The sequence below is a fragment of the Larus michahellis genome, chromosome 7, assembly GCF_964199755.1.
Source record: "Larus michahellis chromosome 7, bLarMic1.1, whole genome shotgun sequence".
In the NCBI taxonomy this organism is placed as follows: Eukaryota; Metazoa; Chordata; class Aves; order Charadriiformes; family Laridae; genus Larus; species Larus michahellis.
This window is the reverse complement of record NC_133902.1, coordinates 47282330-47304472: the sequence shown is the minus strand read 5'-3', so window position 1 is coordinate 47304472 and position 22143 is coordinate 47282330. Positions and strand designations below refer to the sequence as shown.

The window sequence follows — 22143 nt, the reverse complement described above, 5'->3', positions numbered from 1 at the left end:
AGCTAGGAGATCTGGTATCTCACGTGTCTTCCTCAGCAGGTATCACTTGGGAAATCATTGTAGCTTCTGTATAATTAATCAGATTTTAGATTTTTCTAAGTGCTACCAGAGAGAGCTGTGCTCGTAAAATTACTGATATTTAAGATTGAGAGGTCTGGCTAAGAAGTTACCTTTACTAAAAGCAGATTTCTTTCAACTAAAAGGTGACAGTCTGTGATTGTTCCCAACTCCCTGCTGCTGAGCTGGGATAACAACGGGTGTCACCGTGACGGCCTCCACCAAGAGCCATCTCCCCATATCCCGTTATTTACTGTTTGATTGCTTAGATTTGGGCAGTTAGAAAGCTACTTAAGGAGTCCATCCCTTCTCTTTTGTAAATATTATCACAATATGGGTTTTCTTCTGGAATTCCCCATGGATTCCAAGTCACGCTGAACACTGGCACCAATGGTACAGATGATTCTTCAGCGCAGTTTATGCTTGGATTTACTGGATTTTCTGGATTAAAACCGTGTAATTTTACTCACTGCTGAGGTTAGGAAAGTCCAAACAAGAAACCTGCAGGCAGAAGAACTCAAGAATAATTTCTTTTATGTATTTGAAGAAAAAAACCCCACAGGTGGCGTGTATAATGACAAAATCAAAATGCCAGGTGCTCCAAATAAATGGGGACAATTGAAAAGCAGCTAGAAAGGTTAGATATAAATCTGACTGCTTGACACTACCAAGCAGATTATGTCACTTTGGGCTTAGTCTATTTATTCATAATAAAAATAGCAGTGCCGTCTCACGTAATAATCTCGGTGATTGCTACTGCTTGCACCAGGTGTTATGTGCTGGATGGGGTCAGCTTCCCGTTCAGCGTTACTGCCTCCCCTCTGTTTGTGTTACGAAAAGTCCCTTCCCATGAGATGTTTATAAACTATGATCAAGTTTCTTAACCTTGTTTTGATAAATGAAAGCAGATGTTTGGCAGGATTGATCTGATTCATCTCCAGTGTTTATAGGCAGCGGGAGCGCAGTGGCATGGTCCAGGGAGTCTAGGACACTGTTCATCCTATTCTAAAGAGATGTTTACATTAGGGCAAATAAGGAAGGCAAACCTACACCTTGTAAGCAGCTACAACTACAACAACCTTATCCTCCTATTTCACACTAGTACTTGTATTTTTCACATCTTTACTCCATCTACAACGACCTGTCTTCAAGACCACAAATCTTGTTTACAATGGGCAACCTGTACCTATAGCACATAACTCTTGATTGAACTATTTTGTGACAATACAGTTGTTTAGCCGATGCCCTATACACAGAAACATCAGGAGTGGCTTGTTCTGTTCCCTGGTCAGGGGCAGCCTGGAACAAGCCCACGTTGTATTTCAGTGTCAGAGGAACCCAAGTCCTGGGATGAACCAGCAAGACTGTTTTATGGACAGAGAAACGCTGCATTTATATGAACATATGCAGAGGTTGAGTAGTAATTTTGCATCATCCTGACTCTAGACATGGGAACAAAGAGGGCTGTAAAGAAGATGGCTTGTGTGTTAGACTTTTTAATCTCAGTTGATTGATTGCCAATTCATCTGGCGTGGTTAATAGGTTTGGAGAAGCTGATGGGATGTCTGTCCCGGGACATAATGATTTCTGTCATTCCTTCCTTGAGCTGAAACCAAATGTTGGTTAATTGTCACTGATTGATTAAAGTAGAACAAAGGAAAACTTCCTCTGAAAGTTTGAGGCTTGTCTTCATTATGAAATATGGGAGCGCTTCTAGCCTGAGATAAAATCCTGCTGAAGACAACAGTTTCTGCTTGCTGTAGTGAGCTTCGATTAGATCTTCAGCGTCCTTAGTCTCTCTAGTCCAACAGCAGTTCTGGAAATAAGAAATAGGTAGTTTTTGCCATGGTATAGCTAGCAATACTGAATGCTGTGCATCTGAACTGCTGCTGACCTTCCCTAACTACATCATGGGAAAAGTTAAAGCAATGGTCCCAGGAGGGTTTTGCAGTGAGGTTAGTTATTTCGCTATGAAAACAAACCAACAAGCCTTGGTTTGGGAGGGAAGGCGTAGCAGTTCCGTGCTTTGGTCACTTGGATCATCTTATCTGAGAATATTCATTCCGGTTCGTGCCCTCAGACTGCCATCCCATCCGGCTCCGGGAAGTCTTTATGAACACCACCGGGGTACCTTGGCGGTCAGGTGATTTGTAGATTAAAGACACTTGAAGTTGGTGCTGATTTGTCTTAAAAAAAATTTGAAACAGTAGTGTCTTAAACCACTGCAAGTACAGCTGCCCTGGGTTGTGTGGGGGTGAGCAAAAATTGCCACATTTCTATTGCTCTCACTAAGGTTACTGCAAAGACAAGTCAATGTACCCCACTGCTGCTGTGGAAAGACAAAGGGTCTGATCCTTCTTCCACCTACATGGCTTTTACCTTTGTGTAACTCCACTAATTTTTGTCAAACAACAATTAACTTTATCCCTGTATGCATAGGAAGAAAGTAAAGTCGCAGACTTCGGTACAGTGTATCCCACCTTGAAAGAGATGACCTCTCCCTGGTCTAAACATGTGGCTGTTAAGAAGAGCTAGACTGGGACTCAGGATTTGGGATTTATTCACAGATGTCTGGGATTTATTCACAGATCTGTCACTGTCTCGGTGATGGGAAGTCAGTTTGCCCTTTAGTTTCCTCACCTGTAAGGTAAGACTACTTGCTCGTTACTTAATGCGAGTAGGATATTCACAGGCATCCACACTGTGTGCCATCATATGAAGTTAATACAGACGGAATAACTTGCCCCAGAGGACTCACAGAGATGAGAGGTGACACCTTGTTCAAGCAGGAAATCTGGGATATTGAGAGGGAGAAAGGAATATTGAGGAAATAAATGCATTTGTAACGAGTCAGTAGAAATGAGTCTCTACTCACCTGACCTCACCTTACCTTAGAGGGGACTTGGGAGGTTTCATTGTTAGACTTAGGAACTGCTGTGCAAACACAATAAAAAAATAATCTTAAATTTGGTTTATAGAAATTAAGGGAATTACATGTTATTAGAATAATTGTACAAATTACTATCATTGCAAAATTGCTTTTATGTATGGATATTCCAGTTGGGAATAATTAGTCAGACTATATGTAGTGAATACAAGAAAACCACACTCCCTTTTCCAGTTTATCTTCTTCTTGGTTATGAATTCATTGTGTGAATCATCTAATTAGAGCATTTCTATAAGAAAAACCTCATTTGATGGAGAAGTGCTTTGAAGCAAGGACCAAATATTGTAATAATAATAATGCTCATTGTTTTCTCATATTTTGAGTTTTTACAAGCCATAGTATTTGTGAAGGACTAGTGTTCTTGTGAGCTGTAAATTGTGATTTTTGCTAAGGTAAAAAGAGTTCTCCTAGGGGCTATTGAAAGGCATTTTGAGTACATGAAGGGTCTTAAAATGTTTTCCTTTCAAGGAAATTAAACTGTCTCTAAAGTGTTTAAGGGGAGATGAAAGGCTCTGTAATGTACTTCTTCATGCTTCGTGCTGTCCTACAACAGATAAATGCCCTGGGGTGGAGCATTTCAGATCTTTCTACATGCTCAACTGGGTCTAATTATTATCCTGGAATCATTTCACATTTGAGGAGTTTACATTGGAGAGGATGCATCTGCTTGTCACTGTTGCTTTGCGAGGTCCAAATTATAATAAAGCCTTTCCTCCAGAGTTAAATATAACCACTTTTCAGATGTTTTTTGCTTAGAAGTCTCAATAGGGCAGGAGAGCACATACAGTAGAGCAGTATGTGGTCTCTTCAGAAGCTGAGAAGCTGTGGACATCCCACTTGTACTTGGGCATTACCTGTGCGGTGAGCCCTGGACATTGCCTTGAGCAGGAACGAGACCGTGGGGCACAGTAAAACCTGTGTCAGGACCATAGTATCCATTGCAACTGGATTTCATAGACTTGTTGAAATGTTGGTGGGAAGGGACCTCTGGATGTCTCCAATCTAACCTCCACCCCAAAACAGGGCTGGAGTATACCTAAGTTGAGTCAGCCATGGCTCTGTCTGATTGATTCTTGAATACCTCCAAGGATGGAGATGCCACAGCCTGTGTGGTACCCTGTTCCAGCGTTCCAGTCCTCTGGTGAAGAAGTTTGTCCTAGTGTTCAATCTAACCCCCAAGCAACAGCTTGTGTCCATTGCCTCAATCACTGCTGCTACTGCAAAAGGTTTGACTCCATCATCTTTTTACCTGCCTTTGCACAGCTTGTGGGCCGCGATTCCATCCAGTCTTAACTTCATCATCATCAGACTCAGCAAGTCTGAGGGCCTCAAGATCTCCTCACAGGAGAAGTGCTCTAGGCCCTGACTGTTTTAGCAGTTCACCTGCTGGATCCCGTTCAGCTTCTCCACCTCCCTCTTGAACGAGTGGCTCAAACAGGTGCAGCCTCATCAGCACCAAGCAGAAGGGATGACAACTTCCCTCGATCTCCTGCATTAGGAGGAGTGGTTTGCCTCGCTTGTGGTGAGAGGGAACTGTTGTCTCCTATGTGAGCTGGCTTTCAGGATAACCCACGGGGTCCTTCTCAGTAGGGCTGCTCTTCAACCAGTTGGTTCCCAGCCTGAACTGGTGCTTGGGGTTATTCCAGCTCAGTGCACTACTTCACGTGTCTCTGCTAAACTTCATGAGGTAGTTGGCCTCAAGTTTCCCAAGGTCCTTCTAGATTGAGGCATGGGTGCTCAGCGTTCCAACCACCCCACCTGATTTGGTATGGTGTGCAAATCCGCAGAGAGTGCTTTTTGCCTCTTGTTCAGGCCTTTCAGACTGCTTTTTCACGAGGAGAGAGGACACAGCCTTGGTCTGTGGGACCTATGAACTAGACATCTTCTGGCACCTCTTTCCGCGCTTTCACACACACTCGCCTCTCTGGCAAAGCTGGTTTAAGCAGTCCCTGCTGCAGCCTGGCCCCCGCCTGCTGCATCCCTCCCTTTCCACTCCCCAGTTGCGCTGACACCAGTGTTTGGGGCAGGGTGGCAAACCAGACTGGTGGGTGGATGTGGGATACGCGCAGCCATCACAGATATTTTTGTCCTGGCTACATATTGGTTTTGCTGTGAAGCAAAGCTTCCTCGGGCAGTGGAGCCGTCAGCAGAGCTGGTCCGGATTCAGCCCTGTGTGACAATGCTTTGCCTCCTGCTGCTGCTCCTCACAAAGTGCCGGGTGGTGACGGTCCCCCTTGCTCTGCTGACCTGGTGTGTGCGAGGATGCAATGTATTTACGCCGCTCTCGGAGCAGGCAGGACGTGCGGGCACAGCGCGAACCGGGTGCAGCTGTTTGCAAGAGTCAGTGTCTGCTGCTGGCCAAAAAGTACATGGGGTTTTTTTTTTGTTGTTGTTGTTCTTTTTTTTTTTTTTTTTGAAGTCATGTGCTTCTTTCCTACTAGCACTGCCGGCTCCGGAGGCCTCCCTCGTAGCAATGTAAACACGGCTACTGTGCGTGCTCCATCCATCGGAGAGAGTGCCGGTCTCCGTAATTGCAACCTGTAGCTCACAATGAGCAAGCCAACGCCAATAGATGCATAACGAGCATTTAAAAAGCGCTTATTTTGTCATCCAATCATCGATCATCCTCATTGTGTAAATATTTTTTGTTTCCACAACAAAGCAACTCTAAAAGAAATGTTCACCAGGAAGAAGAAAAATTTGGATTCTGCTGATAAAATCAGGACACTCAAAATGATTAATATGACATTGGGGAAAGTTCGCAAACGAGGCTTAATTTCTGTGGCAAAAGGACCTCGTGGATTCATCAGTGCTTGGTTGTGCCTGGAAATTTAGTGGCAGCTGGAAATTTGATGGTGACCTCTGATAAGCGAGAAAATGGTGAGGGTTTTGATGAATGACTTGAATAAGGAAATAAATAAGCCAGTCTGCGCGGTATTCTTCCTGGTATTTGTTTTGCTATTAAGTTCAGTTAATGCGGTTCTCATTGTATCGTGATGATTGTGTTGACAGCACATCACGACACAGGAGTGCTGCTGGCAGTTTTGCTGTCGGGAAGGGGATCCATCGCCTGAGACACACACGGTAGAGCAGAAGGTGACTGTAATAGGAAGGCATTTGGAAACCTTTGGCAAGGACATCAGAGATCGCAAAGATAGAAAGGGTCCTGGTGAGCATCTTTGTTCTCCTGTGTCAAACTGGCCACAGGACCTAAATGAATTCCTTTATTTAGTCTTGATTTACATCGAGAAAATGGGGATGGGGAAAGGGGGCTTTAACCACAAACTTTGGGAAAGTTGCACTCGTGGTTGCTTACTTTCCTTGCTAAATCGGGCAGCCTGTTCTTAGCCTCAGTTTATTAATTTGCAGTGTTTATTCCCTGGCTCTCGTATCTTTGCTGTGAGGTTTAGGAGCATTTGTCATGAAACGGTGATTTCCCATGTGAGTATTTATAGACTATGTTTGGGTCACCTGCTAATCTTTCTCTTGGTAAAACCAAACTAAGCTCCTCGTTTCTTTCACTACAAGGCACGTTTTCAAGACCTTGTTCATTCTCAGTTTTCCCAGTTCGGTGTCCTCCTCCTCGGTTGTAACACCAAAACTACATTCATACTCCTGGTGGTAGCCGTTGCCCCGACCTGCTGGCCACCAGCTACGCCCCGAGCTGCTGTTCAGTAGAGGGCAATGGGAACTCATCTGTGCTCGTTTCCATCTGAAAAGTGGACCCGCACAGGATGGATGAGACCTTGGGGGTCATTGGGCTACCAAGGAGAACCTGCACTTGCCACTGGAAGCTGTCCCAAACCCTGTCAAAGGCAAAGCAATGGTTTTCCAGCTTTTGGAACAATAAGGGCTGTATGAAAACTGTTCCTTTCTTCATTCAGAACATTGCAGTTGATTAAAACCTTGTCTTTTCAGTCGTTTCTAGTTTCTGGTGCCTTCAGTGTTTTCCAGGGAAGTTAAAACAATTTAACCAGTTGCAGTACAGCCACTTTCCTTGGTTCTATTGCAGAGCCTACTTAAATATAGTTTCCCTGAGGATCCCCAAGTCAGAGGCTGGGAAACTGTGAGCTAAAATACACACAGAGGCAACACAAAAGGCACCATGCTCTTTGTTTTCCTTAAAGCATATTCAGTGCTTGGGTGACCACCCCAGTAAGTCTTCTGAAGTCTCTGCAGCTCATTTCAGATCCCCGCGGTTCATCCAGACAGGCTGCAATTCTATGGCCCGTGCATCAGGAGAGAGTTGGAGCAATCCCTGAATAACCTTGACTAATGCCATAATGAGCTAATGGCAGCTTTGGGAGGCTCTTCAGTACAGTATAATGTTCAGCCTTCATCCTTTAACTAAGTTTATTTTGGGCTTCATGAACACAAAATTGCTTATCTGACGTAGAAGTTCCTGTTGGACTTTTCAGAAGAAATTCAGATGTTTGTGTGGAATTCATAAAGGTATAGAGATGCTTTGTTTCCTTTGAATTTGGTGGGAGTTAAGTGCTTGATTACTTTTACCGACCTGAGCTTTTACTTAGCCATCTCTGCAGTGTTATAATGCTCCCACACTCACACCCCTTTAGCCCCTTGGCTAATGGAAACACCTTTGTTTGTTTTTTTTTTTTTTTCCAGAGAAGAAAGGGAACAGAATATGTGATTATATCTCAGTCACTTCAGTGAAAAGTCTGCTAGGTTGGCTCCGGGTGCCGAGAAGCTGATCTAAACCTCTGACTCTCCAGCAAAGCAGATGAAGGGCATGCGTGTTTTCCAGTCAGTGCTTAGCTGAAGGGACTGTAATGACCAGTGAATCAGCAGAACAAACTTTTGGGGCAATAATACTTTAAACTGAAAGTGCGGATATCAATGCTTGAAGGTTTGGTGTTTGGGGGTTTTTTTTGGTGTGTTGTTTTTGTTGTTTCATTTTTTTTTTTTAATCAAAAGGACTTACATACTTAAAAATATTGTAGCTCTTCCTGCCAGCTTGAGCCCACTGGCACATTACTTTTGTGCCCAGAAGCAAATGTCCACAGGAAAAGATACTTATTTTTAAAATACTTTTTCACACAAAAAATATCCTGGGGTCCCTTCATAGCGTTACCTCAAGTAGAAAAATCCGTCAAACAAAATATTCACTCAATCCCTCTTAATCATATGAGCAAAGCATTTTACCGTGGCCAATTGAACAAGCATCTACAAAGAGAGAAGAAGAGCAATCAGCACAGCAGAGGGAAAGGAACGACTTTCATCTGGGTGGGAGTGGGAGAGCAAAGGGCGGTTTGGGTGAGAAAGCTGTGCTGGAGAAGGTTTCCTCACTGAGGGGCTGTGTTAGGGAAAGAGGAAGGGCAGAGGCTGGGCCATCAAGGGAGCCCCAGAGGGGAGCAGAGGAGGAGTTGATCTGTATGATGTGGTGGATTTTGAAGATCAGGAGAGGGTATTTGGTGCTGTGATGCAAGCTTCCGTGCTGGGGGGAAAAGCAGGAATTAGATGAGAAGATGGCTAAGATTTCTTTCAGAAGAGGTAGACTAAGAAAAAAGATGTCTTTTTTTTTTCATCAGATTTGGCTAAGAAAGGGATGGGAGGGACAGGAAGATTCAGAAGACAGACTGCTGGCAGAGTCTCTGTAAAATTTATTACCAGATCTCACCTTATATTCTGCATTCAGCAACAGGCCGGAGAGGAAAAGAATGGGATTATTTTAAAGTAATCTTCCCTCCAACATATTTACTTTCTAGAAAGATAGTGAAGAAAATATTGCCGTGCCAGACATGATGGGATCCCTCGTTTTGCACAGGGTGGTCATTTACTCCTACATTGGACTACATATTTCTCCAGTCAGCGCAGCAAAATACTCGAATTGTGGAAGGCTATTTACCGTTTAGAGGAGTCCTTGGACACCTCAGCAAACTTTGTCTTGTTTCTCTGTTCAAGAGCTATATATAGACTTTGCTCAACGAAGGTCTGAGCAGCTGCTGCTGCTGAGATGTCGTGTGAGCAGAACTAAATATTTTTAAGAGTATAGAAAAGTGATGAGATAACTCCAGCCGTTTTGCTTTGAAAGAACCAGGTGTTTGGCTGGCTGCGTAGCAAGAGAGGAAAGAGAAACTACCTTAAAGGCACATTTATCTCTGCTATTTCTTAGTCTGAAATCGACAGAGATCAGCAGATATAAATAATGCATCTTAAAAACTTTAAGACTCATAACACCTCTGTGAAGCTAATTAGTTACCATTTAGGTTACCTTGTTCTTCACCTCATGATGCTGCCAGTGCCTATAGTTATACCGCATCTGACTCTCCCGGGCTCGACCTAAAGATGATCTATAGGTGCTATGACAATATTGACATTCTATAATCATAGCAGGATACCAAAAATTCCATCTGACAGTGAAATGCCGCTCTCTCGGCTGTAAAACATGGTAGTACATAATAATATAGGCTGACTTAGCTACCCTAAGTAAACTGCCTTTTTCTCAGCTGAAATTTGACCAGGAAGCTTGTGGGTAGGAAGGCTTCTCCTGCAAAACCGATTGGAAGATTTTTAATGACTCAGAGTAATTAAGGGTCTGTTTCCATTTCTGCTGGTGGATAGACAATAGGGCATGGCCAAAAGGGGGAACCCCCTCTACCCTCTGTTCCCCCTCCCCAAACTGTCAAACATGAGAAGGGTTGGTGGGACAGGAAGATGCACAGGAGCAGGGGATTAGGAAAAGGATGGGTATGAAGAGCCTTGTGGGTGAGGATCAGGATCTGCAATTTGAAACGGGAAAGAAACAAACTTCTTACCGAGCTGGGTTAGGACAGACAGACGGGGTTTGGGTGAGCGAGGGGTGGGGTTAGTCCCTGGCACTGTCCTCTTGTGCCTGCATGTCCTCCGGCAAATTACTTTGTCTCTCCCTCTCCCACCTGGAAAATACCTCCCTGGCATAAAGTTCACATTAACATGAAGCACAGCCCGGCGTCAGAGACCGACGGCACGGAGTTAAAGCAATCAGCTGTCCTTCACTTGTAAAAATAAAGCCTTTAGAGGAACCTGAGGAGTGATTTCGCTCCCGGCCTCACTGCTGTCCCACGGCCCGACGTGAGGCGGCTGGCCTTTACAGAAATGGCCAATGTGGGGGGCAGACAGACAGCCCCAGCGGAGCCGGTCCGGAGCCGGGGGTGTCCCCGTGTCCCCGTGTCCCGCTGCCGCACTCCCGGGGGGTACAAGCCGCCCAAGCCGCAGGGTTTGCCGTGGACACCCCCGCTCTCCCAGACACCCTTCCCGGGGCGAAGCCACCTCCTGCCGCCTCCCCCCTTCCCTCGGGGGACCCGTCCCTTCGCCCCGCGGCTGTCCCGGCCCCTACGTGCCCGCTGGGGAGGGGGGAACCGGGGGTGGCGGCGGAGCGGGGCGGGCCGGGGCGGGCCGGGGGAGGGCTCGGTCGGCTCCTGCTCCCCGGGCCGGCCAACCCGCGGCCGCCGAGGCTGAGCCATAAAAGAACCGAGAGCCGGCGGGGCCGCGGCTCCATCTGGCCGCAGCCGTGCCCGGCGCGCCTCGGGGTGGGCAGCCCGGCCGGCCCCCTCCCTCCCTCCCTCCCGTCGCCCGGCCATCCCCAGGGACGGCGCCGGGTCCCCTCCCCGTCCCGCTCCGCCGCCCCCAAGATGCTGTTTTGGCACACGCAGCCGGAGCACTACAACCAGCACTCGACCGGCAGCTACCTGCGGTGAGTCCCCGCCCGCCCCGGGCAGCGCGGAGCCCCCGGGGGTGCCCGGGGCGCGGGTGTTGGGTGGGAGAAGCTGTCCTCCAGCCACCCCCGTCCATCCCCGAAGCCACCCACTGGGCTGCCCTGGCGGCACCCGGAGCCGTGGCATCGCCCGGGGTTAGCGCTGCGAACTCTTCCTGAGAGATGCGGACTTTTTTCTTTTTTTCCCCTTTTTTTTTTTAAATTAATTTATTATTTTTTTTTTTAGCGCCTAGTTAGACATCTGTCTGCAGTTTTGCTTTATTGCTTTTGCCGGCTTCCCTCTTCTCGGGAGCTTTAGGTAGCGCGGTTCAAAGGGAGAAGGTGTGACAATTGCGGAGTGGAGCACTGGCAAAAGTCTCTGGAAGACGTCTGTTGGCAAACTGAGAGGGCATCCAGTTTTTGCAGGACGGGATTTCTTTCTCTTCTTTTTGGGAGGACGGGTAAAAAGCTCAGAATTTCACTTTCTGAACTTGCCTAAACCAGCTTTTTCCTGCCTCACACAGTCGTGTTTAATTAAATGTGCCTAATTTAAGCACAAGGGCTGCTAAACAATAGTCTGTAACATGTGTAGCACAAACCCGTATTTCCTCCCTCCAAAAGACAACAAAGTAGACAACTTTGGGAGTTTCCTTTCTACTGGGTTCTTATGAATTATTTTTTTTCTGAATATGTAAAGCTGAGCTCTCAGCTGGTGTCAATTGCTGCTGCTGCTCCTCTGCTGAAGTGCGATTTTGCTGAATTGCAGCAGTGGAGAACCTGGCTGTGGCCCAAGAGCCTTGCTTTCAAAATGTACCCCCAAATAACCACTCTTGAGAGAACATTGAATTTGTCCGGCACGGCACTTCAAACACAGATAATACTTCCCTTAACTATTCCTGCTCCCTGTCGGTGTATTTTGACTGAATAATAATTTCCCATTATCAAATGATACAATACCGTGAGATTCTTGCTTTCTGTTGGCTTCCCTGTTTCTTCATACAAGGTGCTTCACCTCCTTCCTCGCTCCCAGTAAGTCTATTTTAACAATGTGTATGTAGCAGAAAGTCTTGTTCTCTCTTGGTCTGTGCTTGCAAACCTGTTTAGTTGAGGACAGCGAGAATGGTAGTAGCAGATGAGCTTTAGTATCGGTGCTGTGTATGGTCTCCGTGTTAGAGAGCACTTACAGTGCTCAGGTTGCTTCGTTAACATCATGGATTTGTGTAGCACCGGAGTGCTACAAGATCACCAAGTCTGGATCGGGCTCAAGCCCACAGTTCAAATTCTTTGGAATTGGCCAGAAAACACATTAGATTATTTCTCCTGCCTTGAACGTTACTTGGGGGGATAAAATATACCTGGTCTCATAGGAAGGCTGCCAGTATGAAGGTAACCTGTCAGTGTTTTAGGAACAAACTTCAGCTTTAGTGAGTATCTGCCACTGTGACAGTGGTGGTTTTGATCTGGGACTGAAAGCCCTAAAACCAGTTTTATGGCAGCAATGGCCTCAGGTGTTTCTGGGAAGGTCAGTTGAATAAACCCCTTGCTTTTTGTAGGGACCTCTAATTCTGGCCAATTCACTCTCCATGGGAATGTGTCAAGACGTGCATTTCTGGAGGGGCGTTCTTCTGCTGAGCTGTGCCTTTCTGAAGGTTCTCCATACCCACTTGTAGTGACTTTCCGGAGGAAGCTGAAACTTGTGTCAATGATACTTTGCAGAGATCAAAGGCTTTGTGCATATCTGAGACATCTGTGTAAATTCTGCTGTACTTCAGTGGTATTTGTAGTTACAGCAGGACAATACTCTAGAAAAATCCTCGTAAATCTCCATTCATTTTTATGGAAGCCCTGTATGTATTTCATTCTCTGTTCTGCCAGATGGCTGAACTGTCTCAAATAACTTTCTCCCTTCCCAAGTAAGTGGACTAACCCTTGGTTAAGACCAGAACTGTAAAGGTGAAAACTTGGGAGAGTTTTAAGGCTTTCCACATTTTTTTTTTAATTATTTTTTTTAAGGATGGGAACTGTTGTGAAAGCCTATTTTTTCCAAAACTTGATTTACAACTCTTGAGTGAAGAGAGTTGAACAAATATTGTGATTTCTTATATACCTATAGCTTAGAAATTCCTTTAAGCCTTGATCTGTTGTTCACAGCCTTCAAAGTCCTGAATGCTTTTAGTAAGGTGAAATGTTTTAGAAGAGCTTCATCCAAAGCCACAGATACCACCGGTCATTAGTTCAAATGCTAGGAATGAAAATGTGATTAGGTTGTGTGGCTTCATCAGTGCTTTACTATGGCAAAGCTTTCCAGAAACAAAATTATGGATTCCTCCATGCTTACAGTCTTCAGCGATCAGACAGCTGTTCCAGCAAGTGTAGGGGTGTTAAAAGCCTGATGTGAAACATGATATTTGAATTTCGACTTCCCCTTGCCTAAATTTCTCAACTGTTTCAGCTGAATAGGTGTACAAATTCCTCGCCCTGAACTGTTAAACCGGGGCCAGATTTTGTGCGCTGTTTTTTTTCTTTTTGCAGAACTGCAGAAGCTTCCAGGCTTCAGCGTGTTTGATCTGTTCTCATCTGTTAAAGCAACACACATGTTAATAGCGCTGTGCAGGCGAGCACGTTAAGAGCGAGCGTTGGCATCCTGGGCGAGTGAGATGGCTCTGTGGAGCAGTGTCAGATCCTGCGTGTGTGTGCGTGGAGCAACGCTATCTGCTTCAGAAATCTACTGCAGGCATTTCTGTCACTTCATTACTGTAGTAAATCATCATCACTAAGGGAAAAAAGAAATCCTCTCTGTGGCTGCAGTTAGGCAAGAGCTGTGATTATGTCAGTAATGCCAGTAAGCAAATGGGGGTGGATGCCTTCGAGTTGGTGATAATATAGAGGGGGTGGAGTTGGAAGAGAGAATGGAAACAGAGATGGGTCTTTCTTTTCTGCTGTCTCTATCTGAAAGGTCACAGTTTGCTCTCTGGCTTTATTTTGCCAAAAACATGCTTGAACCAGGTACTTCAGCAGTTTGGTATAAACTGCTGCGCCGTGTCACTGATGACCTGGGTAGCCTTCAAGGTTGCGGGTGCTATGAATGAACTCAGGGTGGATCATTAACTGAACAGACAAGGGAAAAATTGTTAATGCTCTTTCCATAGGGAGCATGCCTGTACACGCCGGCATGTTCCCGAACAGTTTTTCTTAAAGCTTTTTGTGCATGGGGTTACTGAAAGGAGCAAAACTGCAGCCTCTGTAATGGCAATCTCAAATCTTCACACATTGGGAGGAAATGGAGGAGCAAAAAAAATAATCCCTTCTTGTTCTGAGCTGTCTCCGTGTTCAACATAATCCTCCTAATTTAGAAGGATATTACTGTCTTAAGTAGGTGGACACAATGATCAGAAATGTTAGCAACATGGGAAAGGCTAATGTAGTTCTTCAGTATCAGACGTGCTAAGATGAAGATGCTTATTCCTGACATCTCATCTTGTACTAATCATTCTGTTGTGTTCTCAGCCTCATTAATACCTGTTCTGCTTGGGGATTAGTGCGGGTTGGGATCAGTCTGACACTAAATCAGCAGACTGGTCACCATGAACATCCTGTAAAGGAGCCAGAACTGGGACTGTGCACGGGTCCTACCGAAGCTGCTCCTGGGCACCTGCGTGTGTGTTTATGAAGGCAGCCCCGTGCCCTCTTAAGAGCTATGCGATGCCTTGGGACCAGGTTTATTAGAGTGTAAGGAAATATTATGAGTCAAGTAATCCAGAGGTTCATGCCATGATTTACCTGAATGTCTCCTTTTTACACCACAGCTGTCCGCTCCTCACCCTTGGCTTCTGCTTGCAGCCATTTTACTAACCTGACATACAGCTGTTAAAATAAAGTGCCCTTTCTTGCCTTTTTTTTTTTTTTTCTGAAAGGCTTTTGTCTGAGAACCCAAGAACTCTGAAGCAAATGTATCTCTACAAGGATGAAGAATCTACTTTTGATAATTGTTTTCTTCATCAGGAAGACTGCTTAACTGAAAAGTAAATCTGATTTATGTTTTAAAAACATACATTAATTCTCAGAAATATTCTGTTTTGTTAATGCTGAGTTCTTTTGTGTCTAGTGCTGACATCCTAGAGGCAGAAGTTGCCTTGTTACGTTATACGGGCCAAATTCTTTATTTTTCAGGCGTCATAACTGGGTGTTTCTCCAGAGGCCATCTCCATTATCTCGGAGCATGAGAATCAAATGCAGATCGAGGTGAGAATATTCCGTGAAGTCTCTGTAACTAAAAGTGCGTGCATTGTATTTCCAGAGATGTCCTTGCACTGCCGATCTTCAAGCAGGAAGAACCGCAGCTGTCTCCTGAGAATGATGCCAAACTGCCTCCCTTCCAGTACGTCCTCTGCACAGCCACGTCACCCGCTGTGAAGCTGCACGAAGAAACCCTGACCTACCTCAACCAAGGTAGGGTTCGTACTACACCGGAGGAGGGCATATTTCCTGGGAACAACCCGTGAGAGAGAGACTGATCCCATACTTGTGCCTTACTGGGAGGGCAGTGGGATGGGGAAAAGAGGGAAAGAGATGGGGAGGGGGATGGAGGAAAGCAGGAGTATTTAATTTTTCATATTTATATACTGCATTGTCAACTGATATAAAATAATGAAGTACCATTGATTTAACTGTTGACTTGAAGCAGCATTGTAGCATGTGCTCTTCCCTGTAGCCAGGTACTGGCTCGATCTCAGACAATTTAAACTGCGGCCTCCTACCTTCATTTTAAAAGGTCAGAGTAATTAAGCAGATTGGCAAACTTTGGGCTGGGGAGGGCTCTTAACATTGCAAGTCTCCGGGCACTGCTGGGGGGTGTTGCCGGAGGATGAGTTAGCAAGTGCCCAAGGGCTCCTCGGTGGTCTGGGCAGGGTGTGACATTGCTCCCGCTGGCTGGGTGATGTGGCTCTGCTCAGTCCCTAACTTGACAAGTTGCTGTGGTTCAGTGCAGCCAGGTCTTCTATAATTCACCTCATAGGCTAATTTTTACTCCTTGCTAAACAAGTACTGTGTGTTTCTTTAGGCTTCCCCCCCACCCCCCCCCCCCCCCCCCCCCCGCCACCTTTGGCAGAATTTGTGCTGACACATCTGTGGTTGGAGTTTGGCTGTCGTTTTGCAGCACCTCCTGCATGTGGGTCCTGCAGGGATCATACTTCTCCAGGCACAGATCATGCTAAAACTTATTACACTTGTTTTCTGCCAGGTTGTAAACACGGGCATTAGCCTAGCAACAAGCTGAAGGCCATCTGCCCTGTGTTACTGAGATCCTCTCCTGCTTCAGGACACTGTCCCAGCTCTTCAAGCTTTGTTCACTGAACATGAAGCTCACTCAGATCCTGCTCTGGCTACGTTTCTCTCTATGTTTGTACAAAGCAGAGCTCTGTCCTCCTTTGGGCTCTGACCTCAGGGGCATCTGTCTGCCGGATCTGTGTTGCTAGCTGGTAGACCCATGGAGCCCCTCTAGGAAGATCAGCCAAGTGCTGCAGGCTCTATTTAAGGGGTCAGATGTTTCCTGTCATGTAGGCATGCACTGTGCTGTCTCGCAGATCAAAAGATCCTTGGGACTTGTGACTGTCTTCCCAGTTTATCCATCCAAATACAGCGGACTCCAGGAGATGATATAGGGCATATCAAGGGTGAGATGGAGATGAACCATCCCGTGAAACACTAAATTCTTTCCTGTTTGAGTAAAAGATTTTCTGTTGTGAAAAGCAGCTGATGGCCAAGTATTTTAGCATACGTGAGGCAGTGCCTGCTTTTTTACCTTGCCAGGGCATTTACACAATAGCATGAGTTTTAAAACACTGTGTGACTTGAGCAGTTTAGGTTTTCCTATGTAAAGTAAGACTGTTACAGCCTTTGCAGATAGACCATGTTGTCTTTCTGCCTGCCATGCAGGCTTTCTCCTGCTTAGTATCACAAGGAGTTGTCTCCTGCTCCATCTTGACACAGTACTGACCTGTTTCCTTGGCAGACCACCAGTTCTTGTATATTTTCTGCAAGTGTCTTTCATCCCTCAGGGGGAAAGGTGGGATGTGTCCTTGCAGAACACAAGAGCATGAGGTTGGACAGGCCTGGAGGAATGCAGCAGGGATGAGGCTGGCAGGAGCTGTGCAGTGAGGCAGAGTTGGGAAGGGGCTGGGGGCAGACATGAACACTCTTTAGCGCTGTTGGCTTGACACAGTGGATGGAAACAGAACCTATTCCTAGAGGGTATTTGGGGTGATTAGTGGTAAAAGGTGGTGCATCTCCTGACAGTTGAATGGCTCACTGCATTCTGTTCCTCTTGGCAGGAGCTTCGCATCTGCCTGCCACCTTCTCAGGAGCATCCTCACCTCATTTATTTAAGATTCCAAGCAATTTGTCTTCCTTCTTACACTGAGATACTCTGGGTTTCTTGAAAAAACTCTTGAAATTCAAGGCGCTCTGTGTAGATGGATTTTTTTTTTATTATTTTTTTTTGAGATCTTGCAACGTACCAACTTCAAAAGTCATTCTGCACTACTCAGCAGAGTCCACACCATTGGCTGCACTCTTGCTCCCAGCATTGACCCTTTTTGGTAGCAAGGGCAGGCCTTGACTGTAAACTTGTCTGACAGGTAGTCTACCTTGATACTATGTCCTTTAGACCAAAATCCCTTGGCCGTGCTAATTAGGAAAAAGGGACTGGAGTCTACTCCCATGTGGATATGAGTTGCTGTGAGAAGCTTGTGTGTTCCTTGAAGGTAACTACAGATATGGGGAGAAGAGGATGCTGGACGCACCTTTCGACCAGCTGTGGTTAGAGCTGGGGAGTCTAACTTCTGTTGGTGGGATATCAGTGAAGACATTTCCTGGGGTTAAAAAGAGATGAGGATTTGTCTTGCAATTCCAGGACAAAGAATCAATTTGAATTGGCAGATGACCTTCTGTTTCACTTGGAGGTTTCTGTTTAGGAACTTCTACATAAAAGGGTATTTGGTCTTTTTTCATGACATCTGTGTCAAAAGCACGTTCCTCATGCATTGACCTTCTGGAATAAAAAAATAGGAGGTGTGTCAGTTTAAAAGCAAAAATTAAAGTCTTTGAGTCAAATTTTCTTCTCCTTTAGCAACACTTCTCTGTGGGAACCACTTTTGATTCTTGAGCTGTATAGTTTTCCAGCAGGTACCTGTTGTGTAGATATTTTCCCATCCCTTCTCCAAAACCAGAGGAGGGTGATGCAACTCTTTACTTTGACCAGCTCAACACAAGCTAGGGAATCCCACACTGATCTCAATTGTCCCGCCTGACCTACAGCTAAGTGCAAGTTAAAGGCTCTCACAGAAAATTAATCCCGTTGATAGAACTATGTTGTATGAGCCTGAGGCAGTATGTGAAGGGAACTACGAGGCAGCCCAGGCCTCTGGTGCCAATACTCATGGCATGGCAGAAGAGCTGACTGATGCCAGAGCACTGTGACCCAGCTGCGGTGCCACAGCCACCTCATGAAGCACTTTAGACCATTCCCTACACCTTATGACCTTACACCGACTGTAAGCAAAGGGACACCTCTTGCACCTTACCCTCTTTCTGTGCTTATCGCGGTCTGGCCAAACACTGTTACACAAAACTTCCCTTCTTCCTTGTATGCTTGAGTTTTGTGATGGATTACTTTAGCAAATGGGTAACCTTATTAATGGATGTCCCTCCGCTCAGTCTGCGCTGGTGTGAGCTTCAGTCACAGCTGGCTCCTAGTAAGGCAGATACAAAGACACAGGGGCTGTCCCAGCTCCAGCAAAGCAATTCGCATCCAGTGTGGTTACTTATCTCAGTTGTGAAGACTGACTTTGGGGTTTTCTGCTTGCTGGGTGGCTCTTGCTACTTGCTGTCCAAATGTTCCTTCCTGACTTGAGCTCTTTGCCACTCAGTAACTGACTTTTTGCCACTGTGAAGCCACTCTGCTCCCTGCCCTGAAACATTTACTCCACATGTGACTGGTTCAATGGCGGTTGGTGAGTGGACCAGCTCAGGAGATAGTCCATGTGCAGAACTGGATAGAAGTAAGGTCAGGTCTGACAGAGATATGGAGTAGAGAAAGAGGAAATAGCAAATTGAAGGACAAGTTGCGTAGCAGAGATAGAAGAGGAACCAGTGGAGAAATTCAGGTGATATCTGAAAGGGTTTCATAGGGGCTAGGAAGAAGGTCTGTTCTGGGGCTGTGTGTACAAATGGGAGAGGCCTTCGGGCTTGTGGAGTGTAATGACTTCTCATGAGCCTCGCTTCTTGCTGGATAGACCCAGAGAGATGGTCAGTGGCATTGAACAGGAAGAAGTCTTTGGCCTGGTCTCTCCTCAAGGGTGAAAGAGGAAGTTGAGAGGACTCCTGAGGTGGAGACCAGTGTTTTCAGCAAGGGCTGGGGAAGCATTTGTGAGGGAGCATAAGGGAGTGAGCTTAGCTGTTGTGTTAAGTTGACTTGGGGACATTCAGCAGTGGCAGGCTCCCAAGCTTGTCTGCTCCAGTTTGAAACTGAGCGCTAGCTGGCTGCAGCTCTAGAACCAGCCTGTAAATGAAGTAACTAGAGTCAAATCCTTAGCTTGGTTTCCAAAGACTGACTCATTACACTTGTCCTTCCCGGTCTCTTCCCCCCTGCCTTCCCTCTTTCCTTGGGAAGCTGGAGCCAGAGCACTGTGAGCCCAAATTGAACATGATCTTAGTTTGTTAATCCTTAGGGCAGTTCCAATGTTAAGAGATCTTTACTGGACCTCAGGAGGATTACTCATCCAATGTGACAAATTATGGAATTAGTATGGTGTCTTAACACCACGCCACCTTCAGTCCACGAAACTGGTGAAGGTGCTGTGTCCTTGCATTAGGAGTTGCTGCTGGCATCGCTCCTTTGGTCAGGGATCGCATCTGTCAACAGAGCTACACTGTCCAGAAGTCTGCAGCACAAACATCTCCTAACGTTTTTGGAACTAGCCCGCCTTTTAGCACTATTTCAGTGTCTCTTGTGGATAGGGATTTTTCAGACAAACAATCAACCAACAACCATATTACAAACCGCTGCTTTAGCAAGAGGCCTTGATGCAGTTGCATATTCCATGGTCTGCAGTTATATGGGGTGTGGTTTGACCATGGCTGGTTGAAACTGGTTTCAAACATGGACAGAAATGGGAGCAATGGAGGTGGTTCCAGAAATTGCGCTGGGAGGAATGCGGAGGAAACAAGCACTGTACAGTAGATCGGCATGCTAATAAATGTGAGGAAATAAAATCATTCCTTTAAAAAACAAAACAAAAAGCCAAAAACCTGAAAGTCATTGCCCAAGGGAACTAGCTCGTAGTGCCAGAACCACATGTGGACTGTGAGCTGTTCAAGCAATGATTTTGTTTCATGACCAGCATTGTGTTGGCTCAGAGCCTCAGATCTAAATTACTCCAAATAGAGGGTGGTTAAGGTTGATGGCAGCGGGTCACTGAGAGCAGGCTGTGTGACAAATCCAGCCCTGTTCCCAAGTGGTAGTTCAGAGTAACTGGCTGTCACCTGCCTGTAAAGTTTTCCTGGGCTCTGCTCATCTCTCCAGAGCTGTGGTATGGGACTTGTGGTTCTTGGCCATGTGAGGATTTTAGTATACAGCTGGTTAGGATTGGGAAGGCTGGCCATCTCTGCTTTACAGTGTCTTCCAGGAGTCATCTTTATTGCCAGTCCTAGACAGTTCAGAAAACAAACAAGCCAAAAACCCAAACCATGACAGAAAACCACTAACATCTCAGAAGACCTGTGATGGGAGTGTTGCTGTAGAGGTGCATAAGCAACAGATGCCTCATGAAGCCGAAGATGGACTTAGTTTGAGTCTGGGTCACACCTAAATGAAAGCCCCAAATTTCAGCCCTCAGGTACAAAGGCATGCATCCAGGTTCACGACACGTGTGCATAAACTGGTACACTTTAAACTGTGCCGTGTTTAAAATCTGCTGGGTGTTGTCCTACCTCAGATCACTGCAGGCATGTCCTGGTTTCAAGGGTGCAGAAAGCACGGGGTAATGAGCAGCTGAAGAGATCATCTTGAAGCTGATGGCTAATTGCTTGGGCAGGAGATGAAATTGCTTGCAACAGAAGGCAAAAGAGAACCTTTGCCTCCCTTAAAAAGTCTAAAGTTCAAATTAAGTCTAATCTTCTACAGCCAGAGAACAAAGTTTTAAAAACTGAGATTTACAGTAAATGAAAAAAGCTGTTTTGTATTGACGTTAACTCATACGTAATTGAGTTTTTATGGGGTCACAACTGACTGAATGTTTGTAGTTTTCCTGGAACAATTCTTTATTTGCCTAAATGAAGTGTAGAGAAGGCTGAGTGACCAGCTCTGCCTGGGTGTGCTTCTGGTTTAATTATAGCTCTGTTTGTGGGGATATTTTTGCTTTGTCCCATGCTAAGAACTGCCTCTTTTCCTAACAATCACTGCCATTACTGACCAAGCCCTGGGTATTTCAAGGAGCTCTGCTGCTGGTGGCCTCTGCTGTGTGAACGTGAGCTCCACCCTTGCCTGGGATCACAAGCACAACAATGACTGTGTCGTTGAGACTGTGAATATCAGGTGCTTCCTGGTGGCTGTCCACCTATGCATCCTCGATCCCTGATCATTGTGGGGTGTCGTAGAGCTCCTTGAGCCCTTTCCACCCTGTTCCTGGGTTTGGATGGCTTAAAAAATGTCTAACAAAACTGGTTTGTCTTTCCCATTTCTGAGACGAGCTACGTGGTATTTTTGGTTCTTGTGGTGCACCTCTTCATCTTTGGAGAAGGAATTTGTCTCCTGCCTGACTTTGAAGACAGCTCTGAGTAGGTTTTGGTGTCTCAGCTGAAGCCATTAATTGTGCTAGCAGCAATTCCCCCATATGTTTGGCAGCTCTGTCTTCACTTGGCAGCCCAGGATAAACAACCCTGTCTCCAAACCACACCATCCCTAAGCTCATTATGAATCTTGCTTCAGATGACAGGGCACCTCTGCATAAGTAGAGCATCTGACTTCTGTTGTCCCTAGGAAGCTAGAATCTCAGTTGTCTTTTAACCAAGAGGCTGTTTTCTATTCTTTCTGTAATCCTTTCTTCTGTTGCTAACATCTGGATGAAATTCAAGTGGGATTGTGAACTTGCTGGATTGTAGCCTGTGCACAACTCCTACTGGAAGCCCCTAGACAGCATTTTGTTTTCCCACTTCAATAAATCTTCAATATCTGTGAAGGAAGAAAGTGCTCAGATGTTCCTCTGAGCGTAGTGAGAAGTAACAGAATATCTGTAAGATTTTTTTACTTATATTCCATGTCAGTCTTACTTTCTTCCATTATCCATGGCTACTTTGAGATTCTTGTGATTATGATAGTGAAATTTTTGCCTGCGTTTTTACAGCATTGGCTGTCTGTATCAACCTACCTATCAATCTGAGAAGATGCGGT

The 22143-nt window shown here is 45.7% G+C and overlaps 1 protein-coding gene across 2 annotated transcripts in view; it reads left to right on the top strand.

Moving 5' to 3' along the window:
• Positions 1-10487: 10487 nt before the first annotated feature.
• TFCP2L1 (transcription factor CP2 like 1) overlaps positions 10488-22143 on the top strand; it is a 34077-nt gene continuing 22421 nt past the window's right edge. Inside the window, exons 1-2 of one of the 2 annotated variants that reach the window (XM_074594261.1) lie at positions 10488-10697; positions 14995-15146. In XM_074594261.1, the coding sequence (XP_074450362.1) occupies positions 10636-10697; positions 14995-15146 (214 nt within the window). In that variant the 5' untranslated portion in view covers positions 10488-10635. Of the gene's footprint in view, positions 10698-14241; positions 14720-14994; positions 15147-22143 lie in introns of those variants that run through there. The other variant, XM_074594262.1, reaches the window with a different exon arrangement.